At 44.6% G+C, this 16,254-nt stretch overlaps 1 protein-coding gene across 7 annotated transcripts in view; it reads right to left on the reverse strand.

Annotated features, from left to right (window-relative positions):
- Positions 1-16,254, reverse strand: part of SPECC1 (sperm antigen with calponin homology and coiled-coil domains 1) — a 286,429-nt gene that overhangs the window by 66,444 nt on the left and 203,731 nt on the right. For 5 of the 7 annotated variants that reach the window (XM_043583241.1, XM_043583239.1, XM_043583240.1 and 2 more), the window contains 3 exons: positions 5,046-5,191; positions 3,771-3,871; positions 650-731 (listed from right to left, as the gene is read on the reverse strand). In XM_043583241.1, coding sequence (XP_043439176.1) covers positions 650-731; positions 3,771-3,871; positions 5,046-5,191 — 329 coding nt within the window. Of the gene's footprint in view, positions 1-649; positions 732-3,770; positions 3,872-5,045; positions 5,192-12,816; positions 14,228-16,254 lie in introns of those variants that run through there. The other 2 variants (XM_043583243.1, XM_043583244.1) reach the window with 1 other exon arrangement.

Genomic DNA, 16,254 nt, shown 5'->3' on the forward strand with positions numbered 1-16,254 from the left:
CCGCGTTCACTCAGCCCTTGGAGCGATACTATGAGGCAGACAGTGTTCTTCCTTTTTTTTTTTTTCCTACGTTTATTTATTTATCTTGAGAGACTGGGTGCGTGCACACAAGGGAGGGGCAGAGAGAGAGGGAGAGAAAGAGAATCCCGAGCAGGCTCTGTGCTGACAGTGCGGAGCCTGTTTGGGATTCTCTCTCTCTCCCTCTCTGTCCACCCCTCCCCCGCTCATGCTTTCTCTCTCAAAATAAATAAATAAAATACCCGCGGGAACAACAGGAAGGGGACTACGCTCAGAGACAGAGCCCTAAAGAGGCAATATTTCAGGAATTGTGGAAGCAACAGACCTTTAGAATCAGATAAAATTTTTTTCTTAAAATAGTGACTTCTAAAGATTGTAAATTATTCCCTTGAGATTCAGTAAAAAGCAAGCAACCCCCCCCCCCCCCCCTCCAAATCTGGACATTTCTCCTGAACACATGCACGCTGGGAAGGACAGCTGGCAGGAAACAGGATCCAACACCCGTCACACAAAACATTTGGGGTTTTCAACTGTTTGAGATAAATGCCATGGGTTATTTTTCTAAGCTCGGTTTCGGGCAAAGAAGAAACGTCGACCGCACAAAAAAATAAGTCAAAGGTGTTTGTATTACCTGAGAGTGGAAGTTCTGGAAGATCCAAATGCTGAGTCACACCTTTGCTGGCTGGCCGAACGCTACTGTAAGTGGAGTGTCTCTAAAAAACCAAAAGGTACAGCAGCACAGGTGAGCTTGTGACCCCAAGGACAGCGTAAACAAGGCGTGTGTGTCCACACAACGGTTCTTAAACTCATCAGAATCACGAGAGGGAGGTTTTAAAACAACTTATTTAGGGGCACTGGGGTGGCTCAGTGGGTTAAGCATCCGATTTCAGCTCAGGTCGTGATCCCACAGTCTGTGGGTTCAAGTCCCGCACGAGGTCTGGAGCCTGCTGTGGATTCTGTGTCTCCCTTTCTTTCTCTCTCTGCCGCTCCCCTGCTTGTGCTCACCCTCTCTCTCAAAAATAAATATACATTGGAAAAAAAAAAAACACAACTTATTTATTTGAATAGGTAATAAATGCAATTGGCCCGATCCTCAAAAGAACAGAAAGGACATAAAATGGAAAGAGTCTCCCTCTCACTCCCACCACCTGTTTCTTCTCTTAATTAATCATAATTAATCAGCTTTGTGAGTACCTTCCTGGAAAATTCTATGTATAGTCAAGGAGGTGTGTAAAAATACTGTTTCTGAATGGCCAACAGGCATATGGAAAGATGCTCAACTTCACTAATCATCAGGGAAATGCAAATCAAGACCACAATGAGATATCACTTCACATCTGTTAGAAGGGTCATTATTTTAAAGAGAGAGAGAGAGAGAGAGAGAGAGAGAGAGAGAATAACAAGTGTTGATCAAAATGCAGAAAAATTAAAATCTTTGTGCACTGCTGGTGGGCATATAAAATGGTGCACCCGCTATGGAAAATAGTAGGGAGGCTCTTCAAAAAATTAAAAATACAACTCTTACACAATCCAGCAGTCTCACTTCTGGGTCTATATCCAAAAAACATGAATCTAGAAGACATTTTTGCACACCCATGTTTGTTGCAGCATTACTCACAATAGTCAAGAGGCGGAAACAACCTAAATGTCCATGGACAGATGAATGGAGAAACAAAATGTGGTATTTACATACAGCCTTAAAAAAAGAAGGAGGGGAGTCACCTGGGTGGCTCAGTCGGTTAAGCGTCCGACTTCGGCTCAGGTCATGATCTCACGGTTCATGAGTTCGAGCCCCGCGTCGGGCTCTGTGCCGACAGCTCAGAGCCTGGAGCCTGCTTCAGATTCTGTGTCTCCCTCTCTCTCTTCCCCTCCCCTGCTCACACTCTTGTCTCTTTTTCTCTCTAAAATAAATTAACATTAAAAAAATAAAAAAAAAAAAAGAATGCAGTATTTTTTCCAAATACTGTCATGTAAAGATGTCTCTGATAGCTTCCTTCATTCATTCAACAAATATTTACTGAGCTTGTACTGTGATAGAACTATGTGCCGGCCACTGATCCCGGCAAAAGACAGAATAGCAAGCAAAACAGATAAAAATCCCTGCCCTCATGGATTCCATTCCAACGACAAAGTGGAATGAGCCAGTGTCCGAATGATGTTTAGTGTGATCTAATTTATAAAACTTTCTCTCCCTCCCCCTTCCCCAACCACACACACTTTTATGCTAAAGAAAAACATCTAGAAGGATACACAACAAGCCATCAGCAGTGGTTCTTTCTGGGGCTAGGGAGCAAGGGAGATTTCTAAGTCACTCCCTTTTACAATGGTTAGGTCAGCGTAACACTGATCCAATGGTAACAGAGGTCAGAATAATGGCTACTTTAAGAGATTACTGACTGGGTGGTGGCATGGGGGGCGCCTTCTGGGGTGACGAGAATGCTTTACCTTGGTGTTGGCTGCAGGGGTGGTACATACGGAAACATTCAAGCTATACATGTTTTTTTAATGTTTATTTATTTTTGAGAGAGAGAGAGAGGCAGAGTGTGAGCGGGAGTGGGGGCAGGGGGCAGAGAAAGAGGGAGACACAGAATATGAAGCAGGCTCCCAGCTCCGAGCTGTCAGCACAGAGCCCGACGCGGGGCTCAAAGTCCCAAACGGTAAGATCATGACCTGAGCCAAAGTCGGCCGCTTAACCGACTGAGCCACCCAGGTGCCCCCAAACGGTACTTGTTAATGACAACATTACCCTTGGCTCAGAGAGAGCAGAGTGCTGAATGTTACTAATAACACTGAACGCCCCAGCCTTAGAAAATGCCAAGTAGCGAGTGGGTTCCATGGTGTAATGGTTAGCACTCTGGACTCTGAAAATGCCAAGTAGCTCTGATCTAGAACCTTCACAAAACGGCAAAGGTGACACAGATTGTACCCAGTGAACTCTAAGAACTTACAAATTATAAATGTTTTCTCTCTCTGGGGGGCTTTTGGGAAAAAAAAGAAAAGACACAATTCTTTGAGAAAAATAACTAGTTCAATATCCACTTCTGGTAAAAATTACAATCTTCGGTTAACTGAAAATTTTAAATATACCTTACAAACAAAATTATATGAGGTTTAGAGTGCTTCTCTTGGATCTTTATCAGGCCTCAGAACTGCAAGTGTTAAAATTTTTAAAAAATATCTATTTATTTTGAGAGAGACAGAGAGAGAGAGACAAAGTGCACCTGTGTGAGCAGGGGAGGGGCAGAGAGAGAGGGAGACAGCGAATCCCAAGCAGGCTCTGCACTGTCAGAAATCGAGAGTCGGATGCTTAACTGACTGAGCCACCCAGGTGCCCAGAATTATAATTAAAAAAAATTTTTTTTAATGTTTATTTTTGAGAGAGAGAGAGAGCACGCACACAAGAGCAGGGGAGGGGCAGAGAGAGAGGGAGACACAGAATGTGAAGCGGGCTCCAGCCCCTGAGCTGTCAGCACAGAGCCCGACGCGGGGCTCGAACTCACGAATTGCGAGATCATGACCCGAGCTGAGGTAGGACGCTTAACTGACCGAGCCACCTAGGCACCCCTAGAATTGTAATTTTTAACGAAAGTTTCATTATTATTATCTTACTCCTATTAAAAACGACGTTCAATGTGCCTCAAAGAATAAAACAATTGGGTTTTCACTTTCCCTTTGCGACTTGCCTGGGCACAAGACACCACGATGATACCACGTGGCACGGGCCACCACCCACGTGGCCAAAGCTCTCTTACCTGCATTGGAGAAACAGCAGCAGCTGGAGTGGTCCTCACGGGGATCCCACTCAGGGGGCTTCTGGGGGTTTTATGGACAGAAATATTCTGTCCGGTTCCACCTGCCAAGCAAAGAGAAGGGGACATTTGTATCCAGTTCCAGTTCAAAACAGCAAGTAACAGCTCCTCATTTGTTACTGTTTTGGTGACTACAAAGGCATCCCAGGATGCTTCTAAGGTACCACTCTGTTCTCTCCTCTGGACTAGTGCTGAACAGGGGAAGGAGCGGGGAGGAGCCAACTACACGGGGGTTGCTCTTAGAGGTGGGACACACAGTGACGGGTGGGGGGGGGGGGGAAGAAAACACGTGACGAGGCATCTAAGGCAAGAAGGAACAGGAAAATTCTTGCACAAACCATTCACTGTTCATTCACTTCCTATCTTCACAGACTGAACGTAGTCACCGGCTTTCATATCTTTTAATATTTGCAGGCTAATCTTCATCTAACTTAGCTACAAACTATTTTAGCAAAGACAACCAGGTGCATCCTAGGATTAGCTAGGGGTTAATAACTCTAGTCTCCCTACACCACAGGCGTTATCTGTTGCGGTCAAGAGAAGAAATATACTGCTATTTTGGACAGATGCACATTTGGTTTCTTCCATCTGCTATATTTATGTGCGTAGAGTAGCAACATGCATTTTCCTCACGTACATAGTTAACAGTGAGTAACGGTGAACTGTGAGCCAGAGAGACATTTACAGAAAAATCTGGGAATGTATCAAGATCAGGCATGACAGGTCAGAACAGGCAGTCGCACACAAGACCAGGGAGAGAAAAGTCTAACAGTATGTTGTGAGACGAGCAAGGCCGGCGGTGGGGGGTGTCCAACAAGAGAGCCAAATGCATAGATTCAACACCTCATTTTCTAGGAAATGAAGCCTCTGGCTGACCCTGCTAACTCTCATGAGACGGTAAGAAGGCCAGTGGTGGTAACCTGAGTTTAATGGACATAGAGGCAGAAGAGGAACGTGGCAAGTCTGGAATTAAAGCTAAGGAAGAGGTGGACAGAAAGAGGAGGCTGTATTACGTGTGACGCAGACTCTTCAGGGTTGTCTTACGGGAGCTTCAGCAAGGCTGCAGAAGTCTCTTGTACACGGCAGCTACGTGCAAAATGATGTAGACGAGCCCTTGTGGTTGCATTAATTTGGGGCCAGTGTGGAGTAGAGACAGCTTGGTATGTGGGGCCACCGTCTGAATTTGAGTTGGATTCGTGAGACCAAATGATGAAATACCTGGACGTCCCAAGTCAAATGACTTGATGAGGGACTTAACGGTGGTCGCAGATTCCGAAGGCGTCGGAGATGTTCTGTTCACATAGACGCCATGCCACCGGCTGGGAGCATCGACCTCGGGGGGTTCTGACTCTTCATTCACAGGTCTGCATGGTAAAGAGTACGGCAAATTGAAAAGGTGGAGGATGTTCCCAGGGGGGAAGAGACACAGATGGAAACAGAAACAATGCCAAGAAACACAAATCCGGAAGGAGGATCCCCAATTTAAAATCTCATTTTCTGTATCCGCTTTGCCTCTCTGGGAAATAATATAGGTACTGCCCTCTATTTCTATCAGAGATGTTTTCTTGGGAATGGCCAGGAAAGTATTTAAAAAATTTTTTTTAATGTTTTTAATATTTTTGAGAGAGAGAGAGAGACAGAGACAGAGAGACAGAGATAGGGGGACACAGAATGAGAAGCAGGCTCCAGGCTCTGAGCTGTCAGCACAGAGCCCGATGTGGGGCTCGAGAGATCATGACCGTGAGATCATAACCTGAGCTGAAGTCGGATGCTTAACCACCCACCCAGGTGCCCCATGAAGGGGTCTTTTAAAGACAGATCATCTGATTCAATTCTCTTGTGCCTCATCTGGGACATGTTAGCATGTCATTTAATCTCCCTGTGAACGAGCCAAGGCAAGACCTCCCAATCTTCTGATTTCTAAGTCACTACTCTTTTTCTTCTAGCAAATTGCTACCAGCTGTTTTTGGAAGATGACTCATTTATGAGAATGGCTCAAACAGAATATTTCTGGCAGTGTATTTTAATAAGGTCAGTGGAAGTTTAAAATATTTATTTACTGATCTTTCTGGGATCAATCCAGCTGCTCATAAGCTGCCATGGTTGAATTTACTTGTCCTTAATTCTCAAAGCTTTCTTCTGTTGCTCTGTGATCGATGTGAACAAAATAAATTTTAGTGAGGCGGAACTTAAAACATTGAAATCATGCTGTCCTACACTTTTGTCTCCCCCTTCTTTTGAGTGGAAAAAAAAATCAATAACCTGGTGACTTCCTTGAAAGAAAATACCAGGAACTTCAGAAACTGGTAGGGAGCTGGGTTTTAAAAAAATGTTTTTAATGTTTATTTACTTTTGAGATAGAGAAAGAGAGATCCAGGGAGGGGCAGAGAGAGAGGGAGACAGAGGATCTGAAGTGGGCTCTGCGCTGAGACCAGAGAGCCCGATGTGGGGCTCAAACTCACGAACTGTGAGATCATGACCTGAGCCGAAGTTGGATGCTTAACCGACTGAGCCACCCAGGCGCCCACCGCAACCCCCCCCCAATGTTTTTTAACTGAATGAGTTTGGTTTTTGTATTTTCCCCATTGTGTTATACAGTATAAAATCAAGTGGTGAATACGCAGAAATAGAATGAAATCAGGTTAGGTACAAGCAGAAAAAAAAAATCTCCAATTTCTGTCCCGGCCATTCCGAGGAAGGTCAGAAACAAAGTGAACCACCTTCTCACCAACCCATTTAAAGGACGGGCTCCCAACGGGGCTTTGCAGAAACTCAGGGCACCCTTCAAAGGAAGATCTTTTTTTTTTTTTTTTTTTTGAGAGAGAGAGAGAGAGAGAGAGAGAGAGAGAGAGAGAGACCGCATGCACGCACAAGTAGGGGAGGGGCAGAGAGAAAGGGAAAGACAGAGAATCCCAAGCAGGCTCCGCACTGTCCGATGCAGGGCTCAAACTCATGGACCGTGAGATCATGACCTGAGCTGAAATCAAGAGTCGGATGTTTAACCGAATGAGCCACTCAGGCGTCCCGAAGGAAGATCTTTTTTAAAAATTCATTTGCATTTGGTTCCTTGATAATTTAATGCAAACAATCCTACCTTCTGCCAAGGTATTTCCTTCCATCACCTACATTTCTCTGTGATTCAACAGATCAAATGATTAATAGGAAGGCTCATTTAGAAAAGAGCAAGGGTCCAAGAGCCGATTCCCAGTCCTCTGGCCTTCAGATACCCCAAGACTATATTTCAAATGATCAGTCGGCTTGCCTAGAACAGCAAGAGTCAGTAGTGAGGAACTCTGCAAGTTGTTTAAGCAGATCGGAGAAGCCACTGAACCAAATACCACACCTGCCCCGCCATGTTATATAACAGGGACGCATGTGTATATGTGCACGCACACGTATGTCAGGGGTAGGACAAGGATTCACAAAACAAACCCTGAATTGAAGAACCATAGAAAACAGCTATTAAGAACACTATTGTTTTTTTATTAGCACAGCACCTTAATCATCAATAGATCTGAAATTCCTTTACACCAGCCTGTTAGGATTGTCCTAGATCGACCAGTAACAACCCTGGCAATAAATGAAATACTACATTTTGTCTGTTCTAAGGAAGAGTAAGACTCTGTATTCTATAAAGGATGTTAAGAAATATTAAGCATGTAGCAGGTGCATTGTCATGAGTTCATTAAATACAGGAAAAGCTTCAAGGTTAGGAATTTGTTCTATGCTAGCTATTACGTCCTAAAGACAGAGGTTAGGTTCGAAGGTCAATCTGCAGAACAAGACCCACACACACATATCATCAAATGAGCTTTGAAAATCTCCTATGTCACCCAGAAGTACAGCTTCCATGGTTTTGAAGGGACAACTGTATACAAAGATACTATCTTTCAATACGCCTAGTATTTGATTTCCCTATAGCATCGAGCAAGCAGTCTCTCTATATTCAGGTGCCTCGCAGATAAAGGAGCTGCCGTGTGCTTAGGGGGCACGATGAAAACAACAAAAATGAGGCGTGTCTCCATCTGATTCCAGAATGTAAGACTATGATAATAATGAACGATTTTTGCCAAAAAAAAAAAGGAAAAATTTTGCGTACAGCTCCATAGTAAGTACCATGTATCTTAAAAACGTTATGTAATTTACTTAACGTGTATTTTTAAAAATGCTATCAGTATTTATTTCATTGCTCTTATTTTCATGTGGTAATCTGCTCTTAGGAAGGGGCAACCCATACCCGAGAATGACCGACCGTTGCAGGCACGAACCACGTACTCACTGTTGCTGTGCCTTCTAGGTCTTTGGTTCTAATTTAAACGTATGTGCCCGTGTGTCTGCAGTCATCTTTTATTTCCAAAATGTTACCCGGTCTCTCTAATTTGCTGCTCTCTTTGGTTAAAGATAGAGTCTTCAAGTGGCGCTGACTTTCCACAGCACTTATTTCGTCATCCAGGTCAATGTCGATGCAAGAATGTAACATGTGAGCTCTTGTATGCGCTTAGTTTAAAACTTTTTTTAATGTTTTTATTTTAGTTTTGAGAGAGACAGAGAGAGAGAGAGAGAGAGAGAGAGAGAGCAGGGGAGGGGCAGAGAGAGGGAGAGACGCAGAATCCGAAGCAGGCTCCGGGCTCCGAGCCGTCAGCACCGAGCCCGATGCGGGGCTCGAACCCACGAACAGTGAGATCATGACCTGAGCTGCAGTCAGACGCTTAACCGGCTGAGCCCCCCGGGGGGGGCCCTGATGCTTAGTTTTAAAGTATTCAAAAATTAACTACCTCTGTGTCACACCACCACTACCTTCATAACCGGCAGGTCAGTATCTGTAAAGAAGACCAGTCATGTTCCTGAAAACCTGAGTGAGCCCAGCTCCAGGCCCTTCCTGGCACCACACAGACTCATAACCTCTGCCTCCCCTCCACTCACCTCGCTTCTGGGCTACAACCCTAGCTACCCGGGGCTCTGTTCTGTTTAGGTCTTTGTGCCTTTGCTCATTCTATGACCTTGCGTGGAATGCAATTTTCTCCACGTGTTTCTTACTGTCGTGCGTGGGACAAATCTAAAAGCGGTCTGCAGCTCTAGAGTGAAACAGAAATGCGTAACTATTCTGGCTCTCAGGTATCCGTGTTTTCCCCAATTCCATTCTGGAATTTCAGTAGAAGCGTAGACACGGCAGTAAAACAAACAGGGTAAGAGAGCACTTTGAACACAGGCATCCTCATCTCCAAATCCCAGCAGTGAGAGTCACTGTGGAAATCCTGCCTCAGCACCGGACGCTACAGAAAGACAGCATCTACCTGGCCTGAGCTTTGAGGACTTTCTGCTACATAGAGAGTAAGTGGGAGGAGTGGGGGGAGGGATGGAAAGTAAATACTACGGCTTGATTCCCGATTCCCTTTCAGAGAAAATGAAGATGTGGGGAAGCTCCTGTGACGGCCCCCGTTAGGGAGCTGGGCCTCAGAGGAGCAGAGGAAGCCCTGAGCACACAGAGCATTCTTCCTGCAAGGGCTGGGCGACATTAACATAGGACTGTCCGAAGAGGCCAGAGATGGTTTATCCCAGGTAAAAGGACAGTAGCAGAAAGGGGCAGATTAGGAAGAGCCACAGCACGTCCCTGAAATGGACAATGGCTAGCAAAAGCAGACCCAAGATGCTGGTTCCCACAATTAGTTTCATCAGAGAAGGAACACATGAATTTCACCCACTACGAACCTGTTCCTCTGTACTTTATTTGAGCTTCTGTGTCTCCGATATGTAACACCAATTTACCTTAAAGAACTTTCCTTCTCGGGCGCCTGGGTGGCTCAGTCAGTTAAGCGTCCAACTTCAGCTCAGGTCATGATCTCAAGGTTCATTGGGCTCTGCGCTGACAGTGGAGAGCCTAATTGGGATTCTCTCCCTTTCTCTCTGCCCCTTCCTCTCTTTCTCTCTGTCTCAAAATAAATACATAAACTTGAAAAAAAAAAAAAAAAAGAACCTTCCTTTGTATCCTTTAAAAAAAAATTTTTTTTTTAATGTTTATTTTTGGGAGGGAGAGAGACACAGTGCAAACAGGGGAGGGGCAGAGAGAGAGGGAGACACAGAATCCGAAGCAGGCTCCAGGCTCTGAGCTGTCAGCACAGAGCCCGACGCGGGGCTCGAACTCACGGACCGCGAGATCGTGACCTGAGCTGAAGTCGGACGCTTAACAGACTGAGCCACCCAGGAGCCCCTCTTCATATCTTTTCTTTTTTTTTTTTTTAATTTTTTTTTTCAACATTTATTTTATTTTTGGGACAGAGAGAGACAGAGCATGAACGGGGGAGGGGCAGAGAGAGAGGGAGACACAGAATCGGAAACAGGCTCCAGGCTTCGAGCCATCAGCCCAGAGCCCGACGCGGGGCTCGAACTCCCGGACCGCGAGATCGTGACCTGGCTGAAGTCGGACGCTTAACCGACTGCGCCACCCAGGCACCCCTCTTCATATCTTTTTAAGACATGAAAATATTTTAGCAGTAGTCAGGCAAAGTGGGTACAGACGTAAGCAGCACCTATAGACACTGATCTTGGGCAAACGTCAGGCCCTGATACGCTAACCCATTTAAGCAAGAAGAGGAGACAGGCAATTATCTGCCCTGCCCTAAGACATGCCCTGATCTACGCACAGATTCCATAACATAAAATGAAAGGAATGACTGCACTCAAGGGAGAGCAGACATTTGTAAATTCATGACAGGAGACAGAATCATGTGCTTGATAGAAACTGCCTTGAGAATACAACAAAATTCAAGAAAAGGGGATCATATATGAAAGATGACAGTTTACGATGAAAGGCCAAGTCTAAAACATGATATCAGCAATCTAATAATCCCATTAAAATTTTTTTAAAGCAGTTTTGTTTAAAAGTTCTAGAAAAAAAAGAAATGAAAACACACCAGGAACATCCCTCTAAATACAGACAAAATATAACATAAAGGTGGAACTTTGATTTAGTGGGTAGAGGATGGTTTGGATCATAAATGGTGCTGGCATGACTGGCTGTCCACCTGGAAGAAAAAGACTCATACCTCACATCGGACTAAACAAAGAAAGGTAGACCAAATATCTGAGACAGAGAGAGAGAGAGAGAGAGAGAGAGAGAGAGAGAGAGAGAGAAAGAAATAGATGAAGGAAATGTGACAGCCTATTTGTGTAAGATTAGGGTAGGGGAAGCCTTTTTTTCATTTTTAATGTTTATTTTATTTTTGAGAGACAGAGAGAGACATAGCATGAGCAAGAGAGGGGCAGAGAGAGGGAGACACAGAATCTGAAGCAGGCTCCAGGCTCCGAGCCATCAGCACAGAGCCCAATGCAGGGCTCAAACTCACAAATCGTGAGATCATGACCTGAGCCGAGGTCGGATGCTTAACCGACTGAGACACCCAGGTGTCCCTAGGGTAGGGTAAATCTTAAACAAAACAGAACAAAACAAAACCCAGAAACAGTAAAAGAAAATACTAACAGATTACACTGTGTAACAATATAAAATTTTCCCTGATCAAGATGAAGAGCCAAAAGACCCATAATATACTGGAATAAATACTCATCCCTAATAAAATGCTGATTTATAAATGGATAAGAGAAAAACAATCATCTCAATGAAAAAATAAGCAAAAGTGCTAAACAAGCAATTCTCAAAAAGATAAAACGCAAATGGTTAACATAAAAAATATGCTCGGAAAAATGCAAAGTTAAAGTACTAATGAGATAGAAGTTTTTGTTTATCTTACTGTCAAAAATTAAGATTGGTATTATCTGCTTCTGCTAAGGCTGTGTATAAACAGGCACTCTCGTCAAGGATAAAAGATCGTAAGTCTCAGGTAAGTAATCTAAGAAATCTATTAAAATAAAAAATGTGCATATCCTCCATTATAGCAATCATATTTTTACGAACCCATCCTAGGAAAATAAAACCACATATCTATAAGTGTATGTGGATAAGGACTGCTGTTCTCCCATTCTTGGGAAAGTAAAAAACCATGAAATATAACCTTGATGTTCACTGATATGACAATATTCGAATGTTCTAGGGCACATTCATCCTCTGGGACACCAGGCAGCTATGAAAATGAGTTAAATTCATATATATTGACCTGGAAGGATGCCCATGGTACACTGTTCAGTGAAATGTGAAAATGCAGAGTACTGTATAGAATATAATGCCATTTTTATAAAAAAATAAAAATGAACCTTATATATTTTTAGGAGTAGAGGAGGAGGTAAAGAAAAACAAACATGCTGTGAACACTGATTACCTTACAGGGTGGTATTAGAGAGAGAGAAAAAAATATATATATATATTTCTTTTTTTTTTTCTTTGAGAAAGAGACAGAAGGCCCAAGTGACCGAGGGACAGAGAGAGAGAGAATCTCAGGAGGGGCAGAGGAAGGTGGGGGGAGGGAGGGAGAGAGAGAAGTGGCACTTGTGTTTACCCGAAGCAGGAGGGCTCGACCTCATGAACTGTGAGATCATAATCTGAGCCAAAGTCAGATGCCTAACGACGGAGCCACCCAGGCACCCCAGGGAAAAGATTATTCTTCATTATCCATTTCCATTTTGTTACCCGGACACCTAAATATGCGTAATTAAGAAGAAGTCCAATATACCCAGTCACCAAGTGACCTATTTATTTTTACATTTCAACAAGACAAATCTAGACTTCAAATTCCATGTACTAGATTTTTTTTTTTTTGAAACACTGGCGTTTTGCTTTGACGGTTTATGCAAAATCAGTATTTTTGCCCCTTGCCCTCTTGTTACCATAATGAAATCATTTTTAAAAACTGCATTCATATTTAAAATCAGCCTCCTATCAACAAATCTGTACTGAAAGCCCAGCTTGCTTCTAGCTCAAATTCTAGTTATTGGACATGGCTTTAAAGATCTGAAACTCCGTGCGCTTAGAAAATGGAGGACAAGATGACACGAAGGCCCTGCGAAAACGTGGCCAGTGATTACAAATCAGGCAACAGCGTCTTCTGAATAGTAACATATTTATTTAGTGGTTCATAAATGCTTGCGTATAAAACTATTCAACGGTACCCAGAGTAAAGAGAGATCGAAATACGGGGTGCAAATATAGCTGTGCATCTGAAGTTGAGGTTATGTTCTTACTGTTCCTGTTGAAAAACGCCTGACAAGTGAATTTCACAGCATTCCAAGAAATGCGCAATCTGAGGTAAAGGTCTCCCAGTATATAAATTGGACAAGGCCAGCGAGAGTCTAAACTATTTTTAGGGAGAAGGCATTGAACTCTCTTCTTTCTATCACCAAGCTAAATGTTTCTAGGGATTCTGGGCTCCCTGGTTGGGACATGCCAGACCATCCTCCTGAGTTACAGTGTTCCTGTTTCTCACATCCTTGTGCCAGACAGGGACTCTGGTCTCATCCTGGAGACACACAGCTAAGATCCAGAACTGTCTGGGCCACAGGAGGCCGTGCCTGACGGCGGCCGCCGAATTAACGTGGATCTTCACAAACTTGGTACTTCCAGAGTTTAAAATCACACTCTGAATTCTGGATCCCACTCAACGACACACTTCTGGATTCAAAGACTTTCAGTTCCCGAGTTTTATTCCTGAGGCATCTGTTGTAGTTGTTGACTAATTTTCAGCCAGATTCCAACGGGCACTGTCACCACGGAAGATTACTGCTTCAACTACATCCTTTATTGTCAGCCAAACGTCTATTTGTGTTGAGCCCAACAGAGATTTGGGAAATCAACCCCAGGCTTAGCGGTGGCTTGTGTCCGATGAGGCCATGAAGTCAGACCCCAGCCTGAAAGGGCTCATTCGAGGCTTGATATGAAGGAAGCGGAACCTGCTGGCTTCTTCAGAATGAGACCTCACACAGACGGCTTCCTATTTTGCCTTCAGTAGTGTTAATTCCAAGATTGTCAGATACCATTTTCAAGAGGAGGCACAGAAATAAACTCCAGAAAGTCGAACACAAACATGGGCTGTGTTCGCCTCTGCTCCCTCGGAACACCCTAGATGCACATAAAAAAAATGTTTCACAACATGCTTGTGCTTTTTTGTTTTGTTTTGTTTTCCAGAACTTCATCTTAGGCTCCAAATAAAAGACTTCGGGATCTTCTGAGGAAAAAAGGGGGGGGGAAAAAAAAGGAGGGAAGGATCATTCATCTTTGATCGTGCACAATGAATGAATGGATTCCAAAACGCGGAAAAAAGGTACAGACTTGATGGCAATGACTCTGTGTGAAACAGTGGGTGTTATAAGGAGACAATCTGGCTCTTTGAAAGGGGTCATTTCTCCTCTACATTATTCCCCCTTTCATATAGAAATGGCTGTAGTTTCCCATCATGGCAAGGGCTGGGCTGTCTTTCTTCCAGCAAATGCTCTGCTAGCTGACAGAGACCACGGAGCTGTGGAAATAGAAATGGAGGGGGAAAGGCTGGTAAAGGAGTTCCTTGAGGCAACATGCTCTCAGGCTACACACAGAGGAAGGAGTGGCTGACACTGACCCACGGGGAAACACGAGCAATCTAGAATAGGACCAGCATGTTTTCATTCCTGTGCCTCTAACAGTTTCGGAAGTCAAAGGTCTTCAGTCAGAGAACATGCCAGAGACTTCAAAACACCACCACCAGCCTCCTCGCACTAGACCTTCACCAATGGGCAGCTGTGCTGGGGAAGTAGAGACCGCCAGGAGGCACAAAATCAGGCCCCTCTGTAATTTACAGGGCGGTTCGGGCATCCCTCTACTGTCCTAGTAGAGGCCAAAAAAGAAAAAAAAAGGGGGGGGGGATTTCTTTTATTATTAAGGCATAAAAGTCCTAAAGATCTAGGGAAAGCTTACGTCCACACTTTTCAAAGCAACTCTGTAAAGACTGGGGTTTGAGGGGCAGGCACCTGGGTGGCTCAGTTGGTTCAGCATCCGACTTCAACTCAGGTCATGATCTCATGGCTCCTGAGTTCGAGCCCCACATCGGGCTCTGTGCTAACAGCTCGGAGCCTGCAGCCTGCTTCAGATTCTGTCTCCCTCTCCCTCTGCCCCTGCCCTTCTCGTGCTCTGTCTCTCTCTCTCTCTCTCAAAAATAAATAAACATTAAAAAAAAAAAAAAGATGGGGGTTAGGGGATGCAGACATCGCTCTTTAGGACTCTAGGCTGTGTATCCAATGCCACAGATGCAAATTCCAGCCATGAAAACATGAGGAGTGGAAGGGTTGTGCTGGGATCCCAGAGGGCCAGTTTGCATATAGAGGGCCACAGGAAGTACCAGAGGCCCCTGACAATCCCAGGTGCCCAGAACCCGCTTAGAAACCCCCGTGAGAACAGGTCACCCTTCTGGCGGGGCCAGGGAGGCTGTATTAAAGTCGCTGCAATGAGAGAACCGGAGAAGATCTCCGAGAATCTACACCTCCGACTTCCAGGCTCTGCCTTTCAGTGAGAGTCCCAGAACCACCCCCCCTCCCCGCCCCCCGGCGAGCGGCTGTGACACGTTACAGCTGTGGGAACACAGAGGGCGGCACAGGCACGTGACGGACGTTAGGGCAGGATACACCGTGCACACAGAGTTAGAGCCGATTCCAGAGAGTCTGGCAGTGATAATATGCCACCACGCTGCCCGCTTCAGAGGGGACAACACAAGAGCCAGTGAGCGGCACAAGCTAGACACGTTCAGAATCTCAGCCATTCTGTTTAGAAATCGCTACGGTTCGTGAGGCACAGATGTTGAGTGTTTTTAATGATCTCTTTTTCAGATGTCACCATGGATGCTGACTGGGGTCATATGATAAACATACAGTGAGAACCGAGTAAGTCACCCTAAAAATAATGGTTTTTACTGTTTCAGAGTAAGAGAAAAAAAAAACGTGTAGGTCTTTCCCTGTTACCGTTGGAGAAGCCTGGGTCACTCACTGCTCAACAATGTCCCTTCACTAGAAAGGTTGCGTGTGGCCCATCAAGTCACTATGTGGGGCTGCGTGTGCGTTCTCTGTATCTGAAGGCCAGGCCCCAGGTCTTGACTTTTCCAGAAAAAGGAGTGATGTTTTAATTTTGATGGAAGTTTTAATTTTAACGTCTTGCTCTTAATGACTCAAAGCTGAAAGAAGCCAGAGTTGAACAAGTTATTATCCTTTCATCCATTAATTTACCAATGTCCGGCAGAACAGATCACTTCCAGGCCACTAAGAACTACCCTGGCTCGTACAGAGACGCCTGGGTGGCTCAGTCAGTTAAGCGTCCGGCTCTTGACTTCAGCTCAGGTCATGATCTCACGGTGCGTGGGTTCGAGTCCCACGTTGGGCTCTGCCCTGGCAGCACGGAGCCTGCTTGGGATTCTGTCTCTCCCTCTCTCTCTCTGCCCCTTCCCACTTGTGCTGTCTCTCACAAAATAAATAAATAAATAAATAAATAAATAAATAAATAAAGTTAAAAGAAAAAAGAAGA

Source organism: Prionailurus bengalensis, chromosome E1 (assembly GCF_016509475.1).
Source record: "Prionailurus bengalensis isolate Pbe53 chromosome E1, Fcat_Pben_1.1_paternal_pri, whole genome shotgun sequence".
Lineage (NCBI taxonomy): Eukaryota > Metazoa > Chordata > Mammalia > Carnivora > Felidae > Prionailurus > Prionailurus bengalensis.